This window comes from Aquarana catesbeiana, linkage group LG06, assembly GCF_042186555.1.
Source record: "Aquarana catesbeiana isolate 2022-GZ linkage group LG06, ASM4218655v1, whole genome shotgun sequence".
Classification (NCBI taxonomy): Eukaryota; Metazoa; Chordata; class Amphibia; order Anura; family Ranidae; genus Aquarana; species Aquarana catesbeiana.
In genome coordinates, this window is record NC_133329.1 from 290,698,692 (window position 1) to 290,724,954 (window position 26,263).

A 26,263-nucleotide genomic window follows, 5' to 3' on the forward strand; every position below is an offset into this window, starting at 1 on the left:
TTACTTTTAAAGAGGTTGGGAATGTGCTTTTTCAGCTCCTCAGGCCCCTCTTATGTGTAAGTAACCCTGTGTCTATTAGGGGCACAGGGTGACCAAGAAGCCCAGTCTGGTCTGCCCTAACCAGACTCACAGTACAACCACAGCGGACTCAGCATTTCGTTTTACCCGTTAGTCTGGGTCTTATATGTGTGGTTTGTGTTGAAAGTTGGAAAGGTTCCTTCACTTGGGACAGTAATATTTGTCAACAATATCTCTCAAGAAATATATGAATATAAATTAATAACACTTTTACAGACTGCTGGGATATTGTAGGAGTTTGTCTCGTAGACCGCTGTAGACTTTTTTGCTGGATAGTTTGCAGTGGAGTGAGGTTTGTTATGTGTTTATTCTAAAGTAAATCTTTCGTTTCTGTCTGCCTGAGCATCTCTTGTAGATGAGATTAATCTTGTGACAACTTTAACTTGTTTTGTTTTATGTGTATTGTACAGTATTTTGTATTCAGGGTTGTAGGGGCCAAATTATCTGATCTCCTAGGCTGGTTTAAGTGCCTTGTTAATTAGATCATGTTAATTATATTACTCTCTACATGCCCAGTTACTGATTGAATTATTTGTTGAAAAGTTTAATATACTTGTGTCTCGTGTTACTAAATGTACAGTTTATCCCGCCCTGTGTTACTATGCAAAGAAGGGGGGGTTGTCCCCAGAGTGTATATCTATTTGTACCTGTTTGATGTTTCACACCACCCTACACAGTGTCCCAACAAGTGACTGGGTGAGATAAGGGATCTTGGATTGTGCTGGTACCGGGCAAGGGAAGCCTATACAATAGACATACTCTTCTTGAGTATCTGGGTCCGTCACAGGGGGTGAAGGGGAGGGGGTGCCACAGCTGCAGGAGAGGTGTGAGAGCCACATGAAATAGCCTGGTTGGTCAGATTCAGACCCTGGGCCTTCTGTTTGACACATGGGCCCTAGAACATGTTATGAGACAAATATCCAGAATAGTTTTAATCTTCATTCACATGTACAGAATCTTATGGCTGAAAGCTTGTGCAGTTGAAGCTGCCTGCAAGAGGCGTTCCACACATATGCCTTTCCAAGGAAGATGTCTATTTGGTGAGGCACTTGACCAATTCATCAAAGAGGTCACAGGTGGGAAGGTTTTACTTACACAACCAAAGGTCCTACAACCCCCCTCCCCAGGGGCCCCTAGCTCCTTAAAACACAGAGGACCTGTCCATTTTAACCAGGCTTCTAATTCAAATCCAAAGTTTAGCCTTTCCTTTTGTACAAGGCTTGGTCCTCACAGGAAACCAAATCTTCCCCAAAGCCCTCTTCAAAATGAAGTGGATTGGGGAATGTCTGTTACAATTTGCCTCTCTTAAGGTCACAGATATCCCAGATCTGTGGGTTCAATTGGTGGTTTCAAAGGGGTACACAATAGAGTTCAAAACTCAACCCCTCACTGTTTTCTTCTCTCAAATCAACCAAAAACTGCCTAAGGACAGATTTGCAGAATACCCTGAACCATCTCTTGTCCCAGGAAGTCCTTGTGCCAGTACCACCACAAGACAAATTCAAAAGATTTTACTTGCAACGGTTCATGATACCAGAGTCCATTATAGGTATTAGTCCTATTCTGGACCTAAAATCCCTCAACAAATACTTTAAAATTCCAAAATTTGGATTGGAATCTGGAATGTTAATAATTTCCTCTCTGCGACAAGGAGAATATATGGCATCCATTGACATTCAAGATGCCTATCTGCACGTTCCCATTTACCCACGCCATCAGCATCTTCTGTGTTTCACATTGGCAGACAACCACTTCCTTGCTTTTTGGCCTATCCTCTATTCCCAGAGTATTCACAAAGGTCTTAGCAATTCTATTTGCCCATCTCACAACTCAGGGCATCTGTGGTTTATGAATACTCTGCTTCTGTCCTGTACTGCACTCCAAGATATGGAATTTACAGGCAAGACAACATTCCCATTTTTTCCATATGCCCATGTGCTATACTTGTTTATGTAAGCACCAGCATATACCTATGCACAGCCGCATACAGCCTCCCATGTCTGTGGGCAGCGATTTGCAACACCTGGGCTTAGGTACCTGTGTACAAATGGCCTAAGAAATAATATGAAATACGTAACTTATTCTTCACTCCTGTGGGTTTCCTCCCCATTGTACGACCTGCCTTATCAATTTTTTTACTTTACCAGTTGTCAGTTGTGGCCTCTCCTACATCATTGCTTACACTGTGGGACCAGCAGTCCTGCATTTTAGGTGACAGACATCTAGGTCCTGTCCCCATCCAGAGGGCAGAGTAGAATGCTGGCTGCAGTAGAAAAGTGAAAATATAAGTATTTGCCACTTAGACTGTTATTATTATTACAGGCATTTATATAGCACTGACAATTTATGCAGTGTTTTCATGTTGTTTATTTACATCAGTCCCTGCCCTCAAAAAGCTTGCAATCTAAGATCCCTATTTCATCTAGGCCCCTCTGTCATAGTAGGGTCAATTTGAATACCAGCATGTCTTTGAAATGTGGGAGGAAACCCATGCAAGCATTGGGTGAACATGCAAACGCCATGCAGGTAGTATCCTGGTTGGAATTTAAACCCTAATGCTGCAAGGCATACATTCTGATTACTAAGCCAGGGTGCTGGCTTTGCTGTGGAAGGGTGGGGCACTACATACAGTTTTATTATCTATTTTTTTTGCTGACTGGTCTTTAGTTTTAATTTGATGTTGTGTGTATGGGATGAATGCATTTTCCATTTGCTGTTGACTGGCTGTCTTGTCCATTATTTGGCATTACTATTTAGTGTCTCAGTAGGAAACTCAGAAGGCAGAAATGCCACTCTATTTGTGGATCTTTAAGTAGTTCAGCTGAAGGAGGAACAACACAAAATGTCTGAAAGGTATTAGACCATGCTTATATTTTTACCTGACAATTGCAGGTTCGAAAATTTCTTTCAATGTTCGAAGCGTACTTTCCTACCTAATTCTAATTTTATTTTATTTATTCAGAATGGCATGCCTATTCCAATCAATAGAGCACACTATCAAAACTAATTGTGGTTCCAAAGGCCCTGGTATCTTTACATTTTTATGTATAACAAAGAGAAAAATTTAAACAAAAGTTAGTGGGGCATCAGTCTTGTAATGGAGAAGTATTTGATTTTTCAAGAGAACAAATATTCCAACTAATAATTTCTCCTGGAATTTTCCACGGAAGTCTGTTCTATTTTCATTCTGTCCTTTAATCTAAATATTTGAAGTTTATCTTTAATATCAGCTTCAAGATCCCTTCTAGTGAAGTCCGCTTCCTATGTTTAGTTAATTCTATGAAGATGGGTAGGACATTTAGTTGATATAGACATGTCTTCTACTAAGAAATCAGAGTCAGCGATGAGTATCTTGAATCTTGTTTTTTTTTCTTATACAAAGAATGTAGAGATACAGTACTTTTATATAATGAAATATTTCTAGAATCCTGTTGAACATCTCTGTGTTGAAATCCATAAATGTTTAGCTATAAATGTGCCTTCTGCATAAGTCTTTAAGGCCTTAGCATGAGTTGTAGTTAATATCTTATTGCAGACCAAAACAAATATCTAGTAGCCAGCTAAAAAACTGAGGAGCCAGCATAATGCAGCCAGTCCTTATGACGACGAGTATTTCCCAATCTTATTTTATAAAATAACTTTTTATCTTTCAAAAATGGTTTCCCAGTACTAAACCTTTCATCCAAGTTATAAATTTAAAAAGCCAACATAAAGGAATAGAAGTGGTAAAAAAAGCACTTGTGGGTTTAACTAATCTTTTTTTTTTTTTTTTTCCTTAAAGGGGCGTGGCATGGGGTATGTCTTATGCCTACATACTTTTACTAATGGGTGTCCCTTGTTCCCATCTCAAAAAGTTGGGTGGTATGTGTTCCCCCACTTTTCACAATATTGACCCATATGCCCTTTCAGTCTCACAGTACTGACTCATATGTCCTCTCACTCACAGTACTCACCCTCATGTTCTCCCACAGTGCTGACCCACATGTTTTTTCGCTCTCACAGTATTGACCTATATGCTTGTTCACCCTCACAGTGCTGAACCATGTGGTCCTTCAGTCTCACAGTACTGACCCATATGTTCTCTCACCCTCTCAGTACTAACACACATTCTCGCAGTCTCAGAATACTGACCCATATGTTTTCTTACTCTCACAGTACAAACCCATATTGTCTCTTAGTCTCACAGTACAGGCCCATATGCTTTGCCACACCTACAGTATTGATCTATATGCTCTCTCACAGTACTGACCCGTAAGCTTTCTCAGCTCTTTCTCGGATTCATGAAGTAGATCATGAACCTCAAATGTACAGGTGTTTAAGAGCCCCCTCCAGAGATGCTGGGGATGAGCAGTAACAGCTTTGAGCATTGTCCTAGCAAAAATGGGACAATATAATTCCACAGAGCAGCCCCAATACTCCTCTTCTAGGGTCCCCGGCTGGCACTCCTGGATCTTCCCCTCTTGGTATGCCACCATTGGAAGCCACTTCCTATTGTGGCACACCTGCCACACTTGTGGCAGGCTATAAGGTTTATTTACCTTAAGGCCCAGTTCACACTGGTAAGACTTTGGTTCGACATCGATCCAACTTCCATGCGATTTTAATGAACTGGATCCAACTTTGAGATGAGTTCAACTTGTCCTTTGAATACCTGGGTCTACGAGTCTTGGGTTTTGAGGATAAACCCCATGCCAAAATTTAAAATAAAAAAAACGGTGTGGGGTCACCCCCCCCAAAAACCATACTACCAGGCCCCTATCCCTACATACAGCCTGGCAGGCCAGAACAGGGTGGGGGGGTACAAGAAAATGTGCACCTCCCCCTCCTGAACTGTACCAGCCCACATGCCCTCTGCCCACCCCAAAGCTCCTCGTCCCCATGTTGATGGGGACAAAGGCCTATTCCCCACAACCTTGGGCTTTGGTTGTGGGGGTCTGCGGGCAGGGGACTTATCGGAATCTGGAACCCCCTTTTAAGAAAGGTCCAACAGATCCTGGCCCCCCTCCCCCATGTGAATGAGTATGGGGTACATAGTACCCCTACCCATTCACCAAAAAAAAAAAAATCTCTTATTTGCTCCCTGACAGATCAGCAGTTTGCCTTGTTTACATAGGCAAACCACTGCTGTGTCTCTCCACTGAACGATCGGCGGTCATGGCGGGTCCGGAAGCGGTGGGCGGTCCGGAAGCGGTTAAAAAAGAAAAAAATTAAGATTTCATGCATTGTACATTTTCTGCTTGGATCAGAGCAAATGGCATGTTTGTATTCAAATGAATCCGTGAACTGAGAATCACCTCGAAAGTGCCAGACCTGCCACCATCTGTTAAAACAGTTATACCAACACATTCCTCTCACTCTAGAACACACTGCCATAAAAAAAAAGCATAATTGGCTTTGTTTGTCATTTTTACCCTGTCCTCCTCCAAGCCAGTTAAAAACGTACCAGCAAGATAGTTTACAGCTTATCATTGCTTGTAGAAAATGTGTGTTCATTTATTTTTTAGGGATGAACTGAGATAATTTCATTGGCTAATGATTTGACGGTCATTAAATGTTTGTTGAATGCAGCATTGTCTTCTTGAATCAGAGGTGTATTTGTCATCACTTCCATCATAGATTAAAAAGGTGTATAATTCAAGAGGCTGTTTCTTTTTGCTTATAACAAGACGAAGTGACATGTTCTCTTGAACAGAAACATACTTGTATAGTATTATACTTAAAGTGGTGGTCCGGCCAAAATTATACTTTTTAAATAAAAATATCTCTATAATACACAAGCTTAATGTATTCTAGTAAAGTTAGTCTGTAAACTAAGGTCTGTTTTGTTAGTTTATAGCAGTAGTTTGTTATTTTATAAACTTACAGCAGGCCGTGGCCATCTTAAGTGTGGGCATTTGAAGCTAGACTGCATTTCTTCCTGGATCTCATCCTTGCAGATCTCGCACATGCTCAGTGCAGCACAAGCAGTGTAATAGGTTTCAGGTCAGGTTTCCATAGCAATGGCACTGTCAGAGGAAGTTGCTGCCCCTTCCCAGAAGGCATTGCAAACAAGAAATGATGCGATGGGCCGCGGCCAGGGAGGAGGAAGTAAAAAATGAATACAGCATATATAAGTAGGTGCTGAGAAAATTTTTTTTAAAAATATCCAATTCGTTTACAGTGCACAGTTTAGTGAGGGATGCTGAAGAGTTGTAAAAGTAGGTGGAACTCCACTTGAATACTTTCAATGTGTTTACTTGCTGCTGCATTCCTCGGTTGCAGCTGGGTTTTTTTAATTTTTTTTTTTTTTTAGATCTATTTCTTTGCTCTGAATGGTCAAAGTGTCTTTTTAAAGATGACACTTAAAGTGGACAAGTGGCTGCATCTGGTATGTAGCACAGATGAAGCTAAAGATAATTATCAATTTATTCCAACTTGCATAAATTGTTGGCCCTCATCAGTGTAAGATATGAAAAGGTTGGCCAACATGGAGTCAGTTCCCGTTCACACCACAAAAACGTCCTCCAGATCCGTTCCGGGTGCGTTTCTGTATGCACGTTTTCAATGCTTTTTTGATGCGTTTTACTGCATTTCAGTACAGTTCATGTCAAGTAAAAAAAGCAGCATGTTGTACTTTTCTTTCTGGAACTAAAAAGCACTGGAATGCACTTCGCTGGTGTGAATTGGAACCCATATAGCCTACTTTCCATGTGTTTTGATGCAGAAAAAAAAAGCACTGCACTGCATGTGGTGTGAATGAAACAAAACCACTAGTCGGGTGTGGTTGCCAAAGCACCTTAAAAATAAATAATATGAAAAGCACCACATTGCTTCTTTAAAACAAAAAGATGTTGACATGTATGACTTAGCTGTCTTTTATTCTTATCACAGATGATCCAAGAGAGCAAGTCTTTGATTGAGTCAGCAGATATTATACATGACAAGATACAGCAGTGTCAGAAAACAGGTAAGCCATCTATTACGGTGCTCCCATGCACATGGAACATCAGGCCAGCTGGGAAGCACACTTGACTTGTAATTACCGTATTTATCGGCGTATAACACGCACCGGCGTATAACACGCACCTCAATTTAGGAGGGAATTTTAAGGAAAAAAAAGTTTTAGGAGGGAACTTGAAGGGAAAAAAACTTACATTTAAATGCCCATCATTGCAGCCTTCTCAGTAAAGCCTTGCCCCAGTGCAGCCATGTCAGTGCAGCCTTGTCAGTGCAGCCTTGTCAGTGCAGCCTTGTCAGTGCAGCCTTGTCAGTGCAGCCTTGTCAGTGCAGCCTTGTCAGTGCAGCCTTCCCCAGTGTCCAGTGCAGCCTTGCCCCAGTCCAGCCTTGCCCCAGTGCAGTCTTGCTGAAGCCTCTGAGCTTCAAAATCGCTGACCGCGATTTGAAAATGGCGCCGCCGGCGCCGAAATACACAGAGCCGGCCCTCGGCTCTTCTCGGCGGCTCTCGTTCACTTTCGGCTCCACTCGGACAGTGAGCGGAGCTATCCGAAACTAGCCGAGTATACTCGGCTAGGTTCGGGCGGCGCTCGAGTGAAACCGAAAGCGGCCTAAAAGAGCCGAGGACCGGCACTGTGTATTTCGGCGCCGGCGGCGCCATTTTCAAATCGCGGTCAGCGATTTTTTCGTTCTGACAGGTCAGGATCGCAGGGGATCGGCGTATAACACGCACCCGCGATTTTCCCCTGATTTTAAGGGGAAAAAAGTGCGTGTTATACGCCGATAAATACGGTATATCAGAAATTAATTTATAATTACCAGAAATATTTGGTAAAATGGCTTTCAGAGGTGTTACATTTTGGATGGCCCTATTTTGCTACTGTTTTCTATGTAACCTTGATATCGATCACATTCATAAAATGAAAAGTATTTTCTTTCAAAGAGCATACATTTCTCCAATAAAAGTGTACCAGCTGGGTCTTTCTAATTAACATAGACGCATCAAATGCAATATGAAGCAAGTAGATATCTATCATAATTTCAGGGACTGTCCCTACATAATAGAAGTTTAATGCCAGACAGAACTAAATGCTCACACACACCCCTCTTAAACTTGGGGGGTGGGTGTTGGGAGAGGCTGGACAGGATGGCTAGAGGTTTTCTAAAATGGTCAAACACCTTTCCCTCATCCTATCAGTGTTTGCCAGGAAAATGACCCTTCAAAGTTGCCCTTACAATAACGTCACCTCCCTGCACCAATTCCTGAGTTGAGACTGCACTCTGCTCAGAGGCCCTTTCAAAGCGTTTCTTTGAGGCATGGGAGAGCTTCATTAGCACTCTATATGCACACACAGACATCAGTGCTTTAAATCAGCCACCTGATATTTAGAAAGACTCTGCAACAGAGACCCACCAATCCTCTAAACCAGCGCCCCCCAACCTTTTTGGTACCAGGGGAAGTCAGTCCTTGACCCCCCCTTCTCATCACTACCCCCTTTATATCAGTGTCCACAGTCCCCCTTTTCATCACAGTTTCCCATTACAGTGCAGTCCCCTTTACATTTAATGTAAAGGGGACTGCACTAGGGCACCATATTGTAAAGGGGACTGCACTGTAATAGGGCACTATATTGTAAAGGGGACTGCACTGTAAAGGGCCACTGTGATATAAAGGGGAATGTACTTTGATGATTACAGTGCCCCTTTACAGTGCAGTCCCCTTTATATCAGTGTCCCTTTACATTACAGTGCCCCTAGTAATCACAGCTCACCCCCATCACAGTGCCCCTTGAAGTCGTGGCCCCATTATCGCAGTGCATCATGCAGATTTGACACCCCCATCACAGTGCCCCTTGCAGTTATGACCTCCCCATCACAGTGCCCCTTGCAGTTATGACCTCCCCATCACAGTGCCCCCTGCAGTCATGGCCCCTTCTTTCCTCTTTTCAGCCGAGTTCATATGTGCGAATTGTATGCGGTTTCCACTGCATCCAATTCGCATGACATGCGAGCGTGACCTGCTTCCAATAGAGCCGGTTCACACATGTCCGGGACGGCTGCAGTGCGGTTTCGAAAAGGGTTCTGTGTAGTTTTGGGTCCGGTTCAGATGTGAATTCAGGCAAAAATTTGGACCTGAATCGCACCTGAGCAGTCTGGAAACCGCGGCCGCACGTATGTGAACTCGGCCTTACTCTTTTACATCACAGTCCCCCTTTGGCTGGGCAGAGGCAGTTATCGGCCTGTGTGTCCTTTCACAACTCCCTGGCTCCTTGGACCATGTATCTTGTAAGTGTTTTAACCATTGTTCTTAATTTAAACATTGTGAATGCTGCACTTAAAAGCGCCTTCTGTTCTTTATTTTGAATTCTATTACAGTTGCTTTTTCTCAATGAAGTGCTGCTGCAAGTGATATTCCTTTTCCTATTGTTGCTGCTTATACCCATTGCAAGTTTACTGTTGGTACTGGAGGAAAAACTCTTACATAAGCGCCCATACTCCTTTGTTCTCTCCCAGGTCTCCTGCCCGGCCAACGATGTCATCCTATCGGTAGGGGGTGGGAGGAGCTGGAGATCTGGATGGAGGGCAGAAGCTGCCCAACTTATCATGTTAACAAGAGGGTGATTACCCACTTGTTAATATGAAAAGACTCCTTCTCTGCAGCTTCTCCCGCCCCCTGCCCTGCTGATAGGATGACACAGGAGAGTAGACACATGCTACGATGGAAGCCCGCTTATCAACAGGCCATGTGCCAGTAGTGGCCCGGGGGTTGGGGACCCCTGTTTTAACCAGCACCTTACCTTACAATCACTGCTCTTGAAAGAGACATGAAAATGGGAGTGACATGCTGCTGCAGACACATGGCCTTAATTGTGCACAGAGCATGGTCAAGATTGCTGTGAGTAATGTATAATCACTCACTGGGCCCCCCATTTTCCGTTTCTTTATTATTTTTTCCCCTTATCCTTTGTACTGTTTGATTGCTTCCACAACATACTTGTTAGATTTGCTATGTACGCCATTTGTATTCAGCTGCCAAACTGCATATACTGCAATGGTTCAACATGATATGGTAAAGATTGCTTACCCCTTTTTTGATCCGCTGAACTATTGTACTTTTATGTACTATGTATCACTTTTATGTACATTGTATCACAATAAAAAAAAAAAAGTTTGCTTAAAAAATTGTGGGTTGAACTTAGCCTGGATATATACTGTAGGTGATATACACTTTCAGGTCCTTCGATATAGGCAGTATCTGCAGAAAGTGTAAAAAAAAATACTGTGACGTGCAACATCTCATAATGCATGCATTTGTTCTCAATTCCATTATTGTACCATATTACTATCTGGGCTTCCAGGCCAGAAAAAATAGGAGCACTGTTCAGTTGACATTGGTGCTTATCATCAAATGTGGCCATGTCTTTGCTGTATCCGTTTGCAGTCAAATTGAATAAACACTTACATATTAAAGTTTAGAATGAGATCTGACTCATGTTTTCTTTAAATGTGGGGAAGTCTTCTGTACACCTGAACAAAATAAACTTTTTTTTTTAGCAAAATTTCCAGTCAGTCCAGGTTTGGCATCTCTGGAATATTTGAACAAGCCTCATGGAAACATTGTTCTTATGTCATACAGTATAGCGTTAATGAACAGAACTATGATAACCAATGTTGCTTACCTTTTTTTCAGCATCCTGACTGGGTAGTTTTAGCTACTGTATGTACCATAAAAATGATACCTTGCCGTGCACTGCTCAGTTTGCATTTGCCAGAAGGGCTGTGGTCACCAAGCATATTTATTAGCTGATCATGTGTTTTGTATGGGGAATGAGTTTGGTATGGGGATATGACATGGAAAAATTGCCTGTAGGGGTAGGGAGGCACTTTACGGGCACTTTTACACTGATGGTAATGCTTACTGACCCCTAAAAAGCAATCTGGGGTGGTATAGCAGTGACAGGCAAGCATTAAGGAGGTGCTACTGCCTTTTTTTTTTTTTAAATCACTGAATGACAATTTTACATGGCAGGACTGCATTGCAACTGTGAGCCAAGTGTTTAGCTCATGATTGCATGCAGCCCCATTGATCCCATAAGGCGAGTTTGACAGGCTGTGCCACCTGTCAATCTCTGCAGCCCAAGTTAAAAATGCCACTGCTGCGAACTAATGCATCGTGTTCATGAAGCAAAGCATTGCAGCCGCAGCATGTGTACAGCCCAGTCAGGCTGTAATGTAAAATGCCAGTGGGACTGTGAAACCATGGCTCAGCCTCCTGTTTTAAGCCCCTCTCCATAGGCACCAGTGATAAAGAGCCCTTATAGTTTTACAAGAGGTGCCAGTGTAAGTTGGGCAAAACTGAGTACAAAAAAAGTGAACTATGGTGAGACACTTGTAGTTTCTGAGAATTAATCAACACCCCTCTACCAAAGTACAATTGTGGAAACCATACCTAAATAGGTTGGAGATATTTAACACGGCAGGAGCTTAACATACCCCAAGCAAGCGAAAGAGTATCCTTCATCGCCATCTTATTTCCCTGATGTCATATTCTGGCCATATTCTGTGCCATAAGCCAGAAGATGATAAGATTCAATATCTAAAGCATTGACATGTCTTTCTGGCCCCCAGCTTTTCTCTGGTCTCTTCACCATCCCAGTCTAGATTACCTGACTAGGAGGAGCATTGATAGTTACAACATGATCACTGAAATGAAAGCGCAAGAGTTGAAGAGATGGGTGTTTCCCAACTTCTGCCTGAATGCTGATGTTTATACATCACAAGTATGAATGCTTTTTTGCTGGGAACTGCTGTTTATATCTCATAGGTATCCTGCGTTAGACATGTATTATAATATATAACCATCAGCCTTAACCCAACAATACAGTTCAGTGTATTTCTCCTTTAAGGATCCTGCTGACTATATATGTAGGTCATGCATTTATGTTAATACAAAAAACTACTTTGTATGAACCACCTATGTGAAGTCATATACATAACAACAAAACACATGGTTAGCATACTAAGGGATACAATCTCCTTTTCTTGTTAAAAAAAAAAAAAAAAAAAGATACAATCTCATCACTTGGTGGGTGACTTGACTGGACAACAGTTGTTGTGTTTGCTTACACAAGTCCTGCTTGGTTCATTTCAGAATTTTTCTCATTCACTTTTTTGTGCAGGAATGGAATTTCATGAAGACTTGCATAGTCTGGGTACAAAAGAAGGTCTGAAAGGACGGAAACTAAGTAAAGCAATAGAAAGCTTTGCCTGGAACATTACTGTATTGAAGGTAGGTGGGAGGGTGACCATGTGGCAGCTCATTGCCTTAAAGTGATTGTAAAGTTAATTATTGAGAAAAGCAGTTTTGAAGAGATGCTAGCATACATTTTAAAGCACTTGCTTACATTTAAAGGGGTTGTAAAGGTAAACATTTTTTCACCTTAATGCATTCTATGCATTAAGGTGAAAAAACTACTAACAATACCGCCGTCCCCAGCCCCCCGTTTTACTTACCTGACCCCTCGAAATTCGGCTGCTCGTTCATGTCCTCGATTCCGCTGCTCAGCCTGGCCGCTGATTGGCTACAGTGGATGGATTGGAAGCAGCGCAGCCATTGGCTCGCGCTGCTGTCAATCACATCCAATGACGCGGCGCGCTGGGGGGCGGGGCCGAGTGATACAGCGAGCGGCTATAGCCGCCGGCTGTATCACGGGAGCGCGCCCGCAATAACTAACCACCATGCGAGGGAGCTGGTTAATTATTGCGGGGAGGAGCTGAGACAGCCGCCGAGGGACCCCAGAAGAGCAGGTTCGGGGCCACTCTGTGCAGAACGAGCTGCACAGTGAAGGTAAGTATGACATGTTTGTTATTTTTAAAAAATAAAAAAAATACCTTTACAACCCCTTTAAAATAAAAAAAAAGGCTTGTAGCTCTTTATTATTCTGTTGATATGCAAGTCACATGACTGCTCTTTCCAGATCTGCATTTTACAGACCTGCAGGTGGGAAGTTACAGAGTCTGGCAAACGTTGTTCCAGGAAGTGATGTAATACTGCCGGGTGTCAGCGTTTCCAAGGTGATGAAACGCAATCATACTCGGCAGCATTGTGTCATTTGATGACAGATGACGTAAACTGACCATGCTAGCATGGATCAGCTTCCATGCTAGCGTGGTCAGTTTGTTAACAGGAAGCTGCAGGTTCAGCCAGGTAGTAGGCGTATAAGAGTGGTTGATCTATTTTAGGTAGCAGAGATATAATAAATGTTCAGTTATGAAGGCACATGAACACAGCTTTAAAACGTGAAACATTTTGGGTGGTACAGTTAAGGAGGGGAATTTTCAACGGCTGTGGCCAGTTATGGAGCAGTGAAACAAGTGTCATCTCAAGGGATATAGAATTCTACCTACTATTGGTGGATATTGCTTTTCAATATCTGTTATTTTTTATTAAGATGTTAAAGTACAAGGTGAATATAGGGAGAACAACATTATCAACATTTTGGAGTAATAATTACATCCGTCAATAATACACATTCATGTTGTTGTAGGGCATTTTAAATACAGTTCATTTTTTACTCTTATAACACTTCATAAGACACATTATCAGTCACTTTAAGACTTGATCTTTAAAGTTTAAAGTTATCACTTGGTGTTTGGATTGCACTTTAAAGATCAAGTCTTATTCACCTTGAACATCACGGATGATTTTTTTTCCTTCTATATGGGACTTATCCTTTACGGTGGACTATTACATGATGTTCATTCATGAACTTTGAATAACCCCCATCTATTATTACTCACTTATTTTTTCATATACGTATATTTTTTATAATTTATATTTTTTCACTTATTTTTTTTTCCTTGATTGTTCACATTTATTTTTAATTAGTTTCCATATACCTTGGGAAACCTAGGTGTGTGTGTGTATATATATATATATATATATATATATATATATATATATATATATATACACACACAATGGGGACAGAAAGTATTCAGACCCCCTTAATTTTTTCACTCTTTGTTATAGTGTAGCCATTTGCTAAAATCATTTAAGTTCATTTTTTTTCCTCATTAATGTACACACAGCATCCCATATTGACAGAAAAACACAGAATTGTTGACATTTTTGCAGATTTATTAAAAAAGAAAAACTGAAATATCACATGGTCTTAAGTATTCAGACCCTTTGCTCAGTATTTAGTAGAAGCACCCTTTTGATCTAATACAGCCATGAGTCTTTTTGGGAAAGATGCAACAAGTTTTTCACACCTGGATTTGGGGATCCTCTTCCATTCCTCCTTGCAGATCCTCTCCAATTCTGTCAGGTTGGATGGTAAACGTTGGTGGACAGCCATTTTTAGGTCTCTCCAGAGATGCTCAATTGTGTTTAAGTCAGGGCTCTGGCTGGGCCATTCAAGAACAGTCACAGAGTTGTTGTGAAGCCACTCCTTCGTTATTTTAGCTGTGTGCTTAGGGTCATTGTCTTGTTGGAAGGTAAACCTTCGGCCCAGTCTGAGGTCCTGAGCACTCTGGAGAAGGTTTTTCGTCCAGGATATCCCTGTACTTGGCCGCATTTATCTTTCCCTCGATTGCAACCAGTCGTCCTGTCCCTGCAGCTGAAAAACACCCCCACAGCATGATACTGCCACCACCATTCTTCACTGTTGGGACTGTATTGGACAGGTGATGAGCAGTGCCTGGTTTTCTCCAAACATACCGCTTAGAATTAAGGCCAAAAAGTTCTATCTTGGTCTCATCAGACCAGAGAATCTTGTTTCTCACCATCTTGGAGTCCTTCAGGTGTTTTTTTAGCAAACTCCATGTAAGCTTTCATGTGTCTTGCACTGAGGAGAGGCTTCCGTCGGGCCACTCTGCCATAAAGCCCCGACTGATAGAAGGCTGCAGTGATGGTTGACTTTCTACAACTTTCTCCCATCTCCCGACTGCATCTCTGGAGCTCAGCCACAGTGATCTTTGGGTTCTTCTTTACCTCTCTCACCAAGGCTCTTCTCCCCCGATAGCTCAGTTTGGCCAGACGGCCAGCTCAAGGAAGGGTTCTGGTCGTCCCAAACATCTTCCATTTAAGGATTATTGAGGCCACTGTGCTCTTAGGAACCTTAAGTGCAGCAGAAATTTTTTGTAACCTTGGCCAAACCTCTGTGCCTTGCCACAATTCTGTCTCTGAGCTCTTCAGGCAGTTCCTTTTGACCTTATGATTCTCATTTGCTCTGACATGCACTGTGAGCTGTAAGGTCTTATATAGACAGGTGTGTGGCTTTCCTAATCAAGTCCAATCAGTATAATCAAACACAGCTGGACTCAAATGAAGGTGTAGAACCATCTCAAGGATGATCAGAAGAAATGGACAGCACTTGAGTTAAATATATGAGTGTCACAGCAAAGGGTCTCAATACTTAGGACCATGTGATATTTCAGTTTTTCTTTTTTAATAAATCTGCAAAAATGTCAACAATTCTGTGTTTTTCTGTCAATATGGGGTGCTGTGTGTACATTAATGAGGAAAAAAATGAACTTGATTTTAGCAAATGGCTGCAATATAACAAAGTGAAAAATTTAAGGGGGTCTGAATACTTTCCACCCCCACTGTGTGTGTTTGTGTGTGTATATATATATATATATATATATATATATATATATATATATATATATATATATATACACACAGTATATATACAGTATCTCACAAAAATGAGTACACCCCTCACATTTTTGTAAATATTTTATTATATCTTTTCATGTCACAATACTGAAGAAATGACGCTTTGCTATAATGTAAAGTAGTGAGTGTACAGCTTGTATAACAGTGTAAATTTGCTGTCCATTCAAAATAACTCAACACACAGCCATTAATGTCTAAACCGCTGGCAACAAAAGTGAATACACCCCTAAGTAAAAATATCCAAATTGGGCCCAAGGTGTCAATATTTTGTCTGGCTACCATTATTTTCCAGCACTGCCTTAACCCTCTTGGGCATGGAGTTCACCTCTTCCACTCCATGACAACATCACGGAGCTGGTGGATGTTAGAGACCTTGCGCTCCTCCACCTTCTGTTTGAGAATGCCCCACAGATGCTCAAAAGGGTTTAGGTCTGGAGATATGCTTTGCCAGTCCATCACCTTTACCCTCAGCTTCTTTAGCAAGGCAATGGTCGTCTTGGAGGTGTGTTCGGGTCGTTATCATGTTGGAATACTGCCCTGCGGCCCAGTCTCTGAAGGAGGGGGGTCATGCTCTGCTTTAGTATGTCACAGTACATGTTGGCATTCATGGTTCCCTCAATGAACTGTAGCTCCCCAGTGCTGGCAGCACTCATGCATCCCCGACCATGACACTCCCACCACCATGCTTTACTGCAGGCAAGACACACTTGTCTTTGTACTCCTCACCTGGTTGCCACCACACACGCTTGACATCATATGAACCAAATAAGTTTATCTTTGTCTCATCAGACCACAGGACATAGTAGCAGTAATCCATGTCCTTAGTCTGCTTGTCTTCAGCAAACTGCAGACTTTCTTGTGCATTATCTTTAGAAGAGGCTTCCTTCTGGGACGACAGCCATGCAGACCAATTTGATGCAGTGTGCGGCATATGGTCTGAGCACTGACAAGCTGACCCCCCACCCCTTCAACCTCTGTAGCAATGCTGGCAGCACTCATACATCTATTTCCCAAAGACAACCTCTGGATATGACGCTGAGCATGTGCACTCAACTTCCTTGGTCGACTATGGCGGGGCCTGTTCTGAGTGGAAATTATCCTGTTAAACCGCTGTATGGTCTTGGCCACCATGCTTCAGCTCAGTTTCAGGGTCTTGGCAATCTTCTTATAGCCTAGGCCATCTTTATGTAGAGGAACAAATCTTTTTTTCAGATCCTTAGAGAGTTCTTTGCCATGAGGCGCTTTGTTGAACTTTCAGTGACCAGTATGAGAGAGTGAGAGCAATAACACCAAATTTAACACACCTGCTTTCCATTCACACCTGAGATCCTGTAACACTAACTAGTCACATGACACTGGGAGGGCAAATGACTAATTGGGCCCAATTTGGACATTTTTACCTGTGTGTACTCACTTTTGTTGCCAGCAGTTTAGACATTAATGGCTGTGTGTTGAGTTATTTTAAGGGGACAGCAAATTTACACTGTTATACAAGCTGTACACACTACTTTACATTGTAGCAAAGTGTCATTTCTTCAGTGTTGTCGCATTGTCACATGAAAAGATATAATACATTTTTACAAAAATGTGAGGGGTGTATTCACTTTTGTGAGATACTGTGTGTCTATATACATTAATATGTATGTGTGTGTGTTTTTTCTGTGTTTTTTTTTATTTGTTTCATTATCGTGAGGGCCACATTATTGTATATACATTTCTTTGAGTTGGTTTACATTCTCAATGACACATTTGCAAAATGCATTACCCAACGTCATTCTGAGGTCACACATGCACACACATGCACAGAGCCATAGGGTCAACCTTCCTTCAGAGCGTAAGTGCTCTATGTGTGGTTTGCTTGTTTTTAAAAACAATACAATATACCAGTCCAGAGTAAAACCTTTTACAGAGGCTGGCAGGGAAATGATTACATCTCATTTAATAAAAGAAAGGCTTTTTTATTGTATGTTTTATAATATATGTATTAATAGTATTGTTTTTTTATTATTTTATATAATTTTTTATTTTGTTTTATGTTATTTTTGTATAGAGGTGGACCCCTTCTGTCAGAGGGAATGGGGCAGTAGCCCCTTTTGCCCCCTTATAAATCCAGCACTGCCTCTAAAAGTAAAGCAAATATTATACTACCTTTAATTAATGGGTTTCTCTACATATGTTTTCAAAGGAAGTTAACATTTTGCGTGAGTGTTTGTGCATACACTTTCCATCGAACTTTAAATCTGCATTGAGTTTTTGAAAGATACAAGGCAAGGTGAACAACTAAGGCAAATTGATGCAAATAATGTATCCTTACTGAATATTTACTTCCATTTTTGCAAAGCATGTCATGGAAGCATTTCTCTGTAATTTTGAAAGCATCTGACTGATATTTTATTAGTTTTAATCTAATGTCTAAGCAGTGTATAACATGTTCATTTTTTGAGAAGAGGCTCCCAAGGGAGCAGTTAACTATAAGATATCATTATTATCTGCAGTATGTATTTTACCTTTCCCATTCAGAATGGAAGTGTATAATAGCTAGGCAGTAAAAAGAGAGATCAGTACAAGCGTTTATTCCTGACATTTGAATACCGCAATTTATTGATGTGTGACAGACTAATTTTTCTGTAAAGGACACACTTTTCAATCAGTTGAAATTCTCTATTATAATGTAGACTTTTGTCTGTTGAAGGTAGCGTTCGTTGGCCAGATATCAATCTGCTTTTTTTTTTTTTTTTTTCATAAGTGAAGCAGAGAACTTTTATGTTTATTTTATATATATATTTAGGTAGATCATGTGGTCTTTTTGTGTCTCGACAGACCTGCTTTAGATCATTCCACTGTTTTGTATATATGGAGACTAAAGTAATGTAGATTTTTATGGATAGAATTATATGCTAGGTTTATTTATATTGAATGCTATAACATTTTCCCATTTTAAATAAATACAAGTCTATTTGCACAGAAATTAACAGTGACAATGATTGTGGGATGCATACATCTCACCTTACATACATAGATACACAGTTAGTCTGGTCGAAAAAAGACACAAGTTCATCTAGTTCAAAAATCATGCAGTCCTATATACACAATCCTATACCCAAAGTTTATCCACAGGAAGACAAAAAACCACAGCAAAGCACCATCCAATTTGCTCTAGCAGGGAAAAAATTCCTTCCTGATGCCCCAAGAGGCAATTGGATATGCCCTGGATCAACTTTACATATAACTGTTAGTATCTAGTTATATTATGTAGGAAAGAATCCAGGCCTTTTTTGAAGCAATCTACTAAGCTGGCCAGATCCAGCTGTTGAGGGAGTCTATTCCACATTTTCACAGCTCTTACTGTGAAGAAACCTTTCCTTTATGTAAGATTTTTTTTTTTTCCTACTAAAGTGGAATTTCAGACAAAACTTTTGTTTCATTTTTTGTATAAAATAGGGAAGTGTTAAAATTTCTAACAGATTTGTATTGCTGTCTTTTTTTCAATAGGGGGAAAGTCACCCTCATCTTAATGGGAACCTTTACTCATAAAATGGACTGCCCCACTGCTGTAAAAAACTTTTGGTGCAGGCTGCTACTTTCCCAAGGCCCTAGGCAAGGATGATCGACCTCACTGCCTACTGGGATTTCACCCAGCGAGGAAGTATCACTAGACCTGTCAGGTCTGCTGCATGTCTGCTCATGCACAGAATGTCATACACGTGCAGGCGTGCTTCAGGTCCCAAATATATGAGGGAGACCACACATGCGCAGACATGATGCAGAGACCTGAAGTGAGGTGTCTGCACGTGCGAACAGAAGTTTGAAGATTGCAGTGTGGAAGGAGAGCGATACAAAAACTTTTCTATTATCAGGGACAGTTGACAGGCTACATTTAGCTTTAGCCAGGTAGTGTGAAGTTTGCCTTTAAGTGCTTTCAACTGCTGTCATTGGGGAAAAAATGAGGGCAAATCTGAACCTTTTTAGTTATCTGTCATCAGAAAAGGTGTAGAGGGAATGCCTTCCAGTGGGAATACCTGTTACAGGCACAACAGTCAAGAGAGATTTCTCCCTACTTTTGTGAGATTTCCTCAAGAGTTGTGTTTCATTTCCAGGACACAGACAGCATTAAAAACCTGAAAGAAGTTTCTAACAATCCATCCATCCATTCATCAAAAAAAAAAAAAAAAGTTTGTCCCTGTAGTATTCTAATTTCTTTAATTTACACTTTCTAGTGATGTAGTATTAAATCGAATAGATTCAATTGTCCATTGGATCACCTACATTTTTATCATGATGGAATTAAGTTTAAAAAAAAATGCCATTGAAACAATCTAAACCAAAAACAAAAATCCCTCTCTCATTGTCCAATTTATTAAAAAAAATCTAACTAATTATTCTTTAAAGTTCATGCTCCACACTGGGTGTTCTCTTCATTAAATAACCACAGTCTGAAAATTTGGGGAAACAAATGTCAGAGTCTGTATTTTGTGACTTCCATGCACAGAATGAATGGATATTTATTTTAGACTTTGGGATCCTGGCAGATTCTGATTCACCAGTTCCCACACTTTGATTAAATATTTTACAAATTCCTTGGAAACACGTTTACGCCTTTACTACAATGTTTCCCATAAATCAGTAAAAGATTTAACCAATCTGAGCATAAGAACCTGAGCTTGGAAGGAAATCTCCCAGAATCCCATGCTTTAGAAATATAAATAATATTTGTGAGATGTATTCATGTGATGTGACTACGTGATGAAACATGTTGTGGGATGAGATCTATGAGGTTTACAGTTTTACTGATGCGTCAAATAAGAATAGCATGAGAGGTAATTAAGCATAAGTTTAAAAAAACCTACGCTGGAGTCATTTTATTTTTTCCACTATTAGTCTCAAATAAATGGATAGGATAAATGAAGACCAATGTATTTGCCCATGCCAGGGCAGGTGAAGCACGCATAAATCCCCTTGAACGTCCTTCAAGCTCATTAGCAGCAAAAGACCCAGTGCCAATCAGCATGTGTATTGAGAGAGCTAAGCACCTGTCTAATACTAAAGTGCTTTTATGAAAAATCACATAAACAGAAATTGTTCTGAAAGCTGGAGGACCTCTCACTATAGGGATATCCGGTGGTTCAAGTTCATATTTTCCCAAAGGATGGGGGGGCATCTTCCATAAAGAGAAAAAATGGCAGATCTGACCCTTATGCACATGTTCCCATGTGCAGGACTTCGGCTGGAGCATATTTTCGGATGTTTTCTCATCTCTAGCTGCTAGTAAATTGTTCCCTTTTCCAAAAATCATGGCTGTGGCAGAAGAGAATTTTTGTGCCATTTTTGCAGGTCCAAATTCTAACAGCCAGCTATTCTAATCTTTCCATCGGAGCACACATGTCCTATGTAACCAGAATGCTTCTGGCTGTGTATGAAGTAAGATCACACAATAAGATGGCTTTCGAATGACTGCAGTAGGCTAGAGTCAGGGTCGTTGGCCAAACACTGAGTGCGAATATATAGAATTTATTTTATGTACAGTACATTTAATGATCCATGGAGAACAGGTCCTGTTTAAACACTAGCACAGAATCAAGTATTTAGATCAGGGAGGCTAGAAGTCCTTTTCTACATACTTCTACATATTTCTTTTCTTCCAGTTCTTTCTACATATTTCATGCATACTGATGCGAGAAGATGAGTGTGAGAGCCACATAACTAGCATTTTTTTTTTGAAGGTGCGGTCAGAAATGACAGTTCTCTTCAATGCATTTGTACTTTGCCTGGTGTGTGCCAGTAGTTACTGTACCTGTACAACAGATGCTTAAAGAGGAAGTAAACCCTGATGGGTTTTACTTCCTCTTTATTTCCCTGCAAACGTAAAGGATAATGGGCTACTATGCACCGCATAGTAACCCATTATGTGTTACTTACCTGAAAACGAAGCCTGCAATTTCACCTCTGTCCCCACTAGCAGCGAGCGTCCATCTTCACCCCTCTTCTTTTTGAGGCCCCAAACTCCGACTCGGTGACTGGCCGAAGTCGCGTGACGTCATGCGTGGGAGCCGTCAGTCACAGCATGACCCCCTTTAGAAACGGCACGATCTGCCCTTTCTAAAGTGCGGCGCACAACTTTATTGTAAATATCTCCTAAACCGTGGAGGTTCAGGAGATATTTCCAGCACCTACAGGTAAGCCTTAATATAGGCTTACCTGTAGGTAAAAGTGGTTGTACAGGGTGTACAACCACTTTAATTTAGTTCATTCAGTATATATGAAGCATATAGGTTTAATTTACATTGTCCCTTCTATTTCTGTATGTGGATGATGGCACTGTAATTATTTTTAATAAAAACAAACAAAAGTACCCTTTTCCTAATCGATCTACAGCTGTCACATGACCCAGATCTTCCCCAGCCCGTCTGCAGGGAAACCTAAAAAGGAGGAGCTTCTAGTCCTCTGCTTCTGGTCACATGTTCACAATTTAAAAAAAAAAGTCTTTGGAATACAGAGTAAAAAGAGTTAATGAAAATGAATAGACTGTTTTAAATTGTCTTACAAATACATATTTGTGTCTTAGAATTGGAAGGAGGTGAAGCCTCCATACATCTTCATGCAATATCCCGCCTCCTTTGTGTTTAGCTGATTATTGGGCATGAAGGAGGAGGGGGGGAGCGGACTGTCATTTACCTCTGTGTATATGGCCACATGGGTGACTATAGTCACATGGGCTGCTTAGATGTGGGGAGGAAATGCATAGCATAGAAACTCAATGAAAAATGAGCATGTGCAAAAATGCCACCACAGTTGCAAAATCCCTAGTTGCATTGAGGACATGAACATAAGGTGGAGATAGAGAACATCAGGATCATCTGGGTTTTTTTGCAGAATATAGAAATTTAATCTTATAGTAACTGAGTAAGTATGAACAGCATGTAATACAACATTAATTGATGTCTTTTTATGATGTAGGTTTTGTGACACTTTAAGGAAAGGTGTGTGTGTTTGTGGGGAGGGGGGAGGGGTCTTTTCTCCTAAACTTAAAGGTACATATACTAATATGGTGTGTTGGGCCACTTATAGAACCAAAAGAACAAGTTCAGTTTCTTGGTTGTTTAGTAACAGCCAACCACCCTGCCAATTTCTATGTCAACATACTAATAAAGTATGATGGAAAGCAGACATTGGTGAAATCAAATTGTCATAGAGATGGACTAGGTGATAAAAGTTTATAAACTAGTGAAACAAAAAACAGAGCTCCTAAGTGATTCTGAAAACTTCCATTAGGAGATGTAAGTCCAGAAAAGGAGTAAAGTGTGGTGCAGTCTTTGCTAGTGACATCAGACAGTGAATATTACTGAAGTAACGTAATATATAACGAATACGTGTGAACATTGTTGCACGAGCACCCTATTGGCTCTACCCCCCCTCATTCTTTTTTGCTGCAGTATGCTTCAACTACCTTTTCTCTCCCTGCCTGAAATATTGTGTATCGTGGCAGTACTGAAAGAAAATAAGTACAAGAAATAAAAGCAAGTAGAACCTGAAAATGTACATTGTTAAAAAAATAGTAATAATTGGAAAAAAAATAGCCCTATTGTCTGATATTTGACTTTTACAATAGCTTTAGACATTTTGAGCTTAGAGTTAGTCTATTTGGGTAGCAGAGGGTGTCTTGTTATTAGAACCTCTTTAGGGTTACAAGTGCTGCTATATGCGCCTTTAGGGCACTTTCACACTTAGTGTCTCCTTACTGTCGTTTTAGCTGCACTTTTCAGCCACTAGCAGGACGCATTTAACCCCAGCTAGCGGCTGATGAAGGGGTTAATAGCGCCCGTGTATCACCACTGCCGAAGCACTTTGCAGGTGCTTCGGCGGCGCTGCCCATTAATTTCAATTGGCAGGGGCGCTTTAGGAGCGGTGTATACACCGCTCCTAAAGCAACCCAAAGATGCTGCTTGCAGGACTTTTTTAATATCTCGCAAGCGCACTGCTCCAGTGTGAAAGCACTCAGACTTTCACACTGAAGTGACATGAGAGGCGCTTTGCAGACGCTATTTTTAGCGCTAAAGCGCCTGTAAAGGGCCTCGGTGTGAAAGTAGCCTTAGTCAAACTAGACATCTGCTGGAGGTAGCAATGCTAAATATGTCTTTTTTTTTTTTTCTTTGGGCCTTTAATTTTTTTTATGTAGAAAACTGATGTGACACCTGAGGGAGTGAGCTTGCCAGCAGATACTACCTAGGGTACAAATACTAACAGTGCCTTGAACTGAGTTGGTACAAAAGTCATTGCTGTGCAGTGGGAGGAAAAGGAATGCTAGATGGTATAGAACATTTTTTTTTCATATTTGGGAAGATGAATACTGGTCCCTTTTTTTTTTTTTTTCATTTTTGTTCTACTCAAAGTTAGTCTGAACTGGCCTAAAAATTTTCTCAGGCAACAACAGCCCTGAAATGCAAGCAAGAACCTGTTTTTTATTTAAAATTCATTCATCTATCCCTATAGAGCCCCAGTGGATCCTAGGCTTAGGCTGTACATAGATTCTCAACTTCTGCCCAAGTCAGAAATTTTTCCAACCCTGTAATTCAGCCATCCAATGCCAGAGCTTCTAATCCTAGAAGTAATAGTATTTGACAGTTATTTGAATGACAGGGTGTGGGCCTTAGTGCCAGAAGAGGACAGGGCGTAATCTCCACTGTGGCATATGTCATGTCCCCATTTATGGCCTGCACGTAGAATTAATTTAATATGGAAATATTAATATTCAATATTTCATATTTCAAAAGTTTTTTAATACGTAATAAATTAAGAAATAAAATACACATATCCCTTTTAAAAATAAAATGCCATCTCAATCCCTATTATCCTGTATCTTGCGCAGTTTATGCTTTCTTGTCGCAGCTTCTGAGCTTATCATAAGCAACCATACACGCTGCGCATGTGCAGCCCAAAAAAACAAAACCAGGCACTATGGGGCATTGGTCCCAATGGCTGCTTTGTCCATACTATTACTTGGAATGGAGCCATTGCATGCTACAGAGGATTTTAGGAAGCTTCTTTTAATTTCAGTTTTAGACTACATCCTTCAAACAGAAAGGGAGCCCTGGCTGGTAGGTAGGTTTAGTGCACAATGTTGCTATACCATCATCATAATGCGCTTTTTGGCTAAAGCTAAACTTACACTTTAAGTGCAATCACCTAGACCAGGGGTCTCCAAACATTTTAACCAAGGGCCAGTTTACTGTCCTTCAGTCTTTAAGGCAGCCGGACTGTGGCCAGTGTGAATAGAAAATGTCCCGGCATCAGTGGGAATAAACACTGCCCCATCATTGGTTTTAGAAGGAGGAATAGTGTCCCATGGTTGGCATCAGTGGGAGAAATATTGCCCCATAGTTGGTATGATTTGGAAGAATAGTGCTCCATCAATGATGTCAGTTGGAATAATATTGCCCCATTGATGGTTGTGGTGGGAGGAATAGTGCCCCATTGTTGGTGTCAGTGGGAGGAATAGTGCCCCATCAATGGTGACAGTGGGAGGAATAGTGCCTCATTGATGGTGTCAGTGGAAGGAATAGTGCCCCATTAATAGTGTCAGTGGGAAAAATGGTGCCTCATCATTGGTGTCAGTAGGTGTCCCAAGGGCCAGATAGAGGCAAGCAAAGGGCCGCATCTGCCCCCCGGGCCACATTTTGGAGACCACTGACCTAGACAGAAAGTAAATAGAATTTCCCCAACTAGGACACAGACAGCAGTAAAAAGCCTAATATGTTCTACTTCTGCTTCAGTTTATTTACTCCTGTGGCATTTATACCTTGATCACCAAAAAATTGTTTCATTATTTAGGCAGTGTATGTTATTCCTGCTCTGCTAGATGCATTAAAATGCTAAATAGCGTTGTAAGTAGACTGACTGTCGACGAGAGAGAGTTTTCTGGCCTAGACTAATTCATCACATTTTCTCAATACCAATGTGATCTCCTTTGCTGGGCAAATTACAGTAACTAATTACGAATATTGCTGCCACAGTTTTCTCACATCCGTAATCCAATCAGTTTTTAAGCCTCTTTGTAAAATATCACACTGCAATATATTTACCCGATGTGTCTTTAATATTGAATTCAGTTGCATAAAGCCTATTTTAGCAACAATGTGTATACCCTCTTCCCCTCCATGGGTGTTGGCAGACAGTGAGGATGCTTGATTGCTTGAAGCACACCAACAGATCATAAGAAAAAAAGTCTTTGTCAGCATAAAGGGCCAACCACACTGATGAGCATAAAAAAAGTGTAGATTTCTTCCTGGAAACCCACAAAGTGCTATAATAAAGAAGTAGTAGTTAATTACAAGGTTATGTACACAATCTGTGGATGTTGTTAAGGTGCAGCTTTAACATTTTATCTGAAACCCTTGTCTTTATAAATAATACAGTATATACTTTGCACATTATGCCTCTACTGGCTTTCTAACTAGTACAGTATTGGTTATATGCTAGACACAATATGCCTCCACTTCATTCATTGAGTGGACAGTTCGCTCCTAGAACTAAATAAAAAATAAGCAGGTTAAGAGGTTGCTGTAGGGCAAG

At 40.9% G+C, this 26,263-nt stretch overlaps 1 protein-coding gene across 1 annotated transcript in view; it reads left to right on the forward strand.

Annotated features, from left to right (window-relative positions):
- PLCL1 (phospholipase C like 1 (inactive)) overlaps positions 1–26,263 on the forward strand; it is a 444,741-nt gene that overhangs the window by 354,824 nt on the left and 63,654 nt on the right. Inside the window, exons 4-5 of the mRNA XM_073633443.1 lie at positions 6,949–7,024; positions 12,192–12,301. Coding sequence (XP_073489544.1) covers positions 6,949–7,024; positions 12,192–12,301 — 186 coding nt within the window. The remainder of the gene's footprint in view (positions 1–6,948; positions 7,025–12,191; positions 12,302–26,263) is intronic.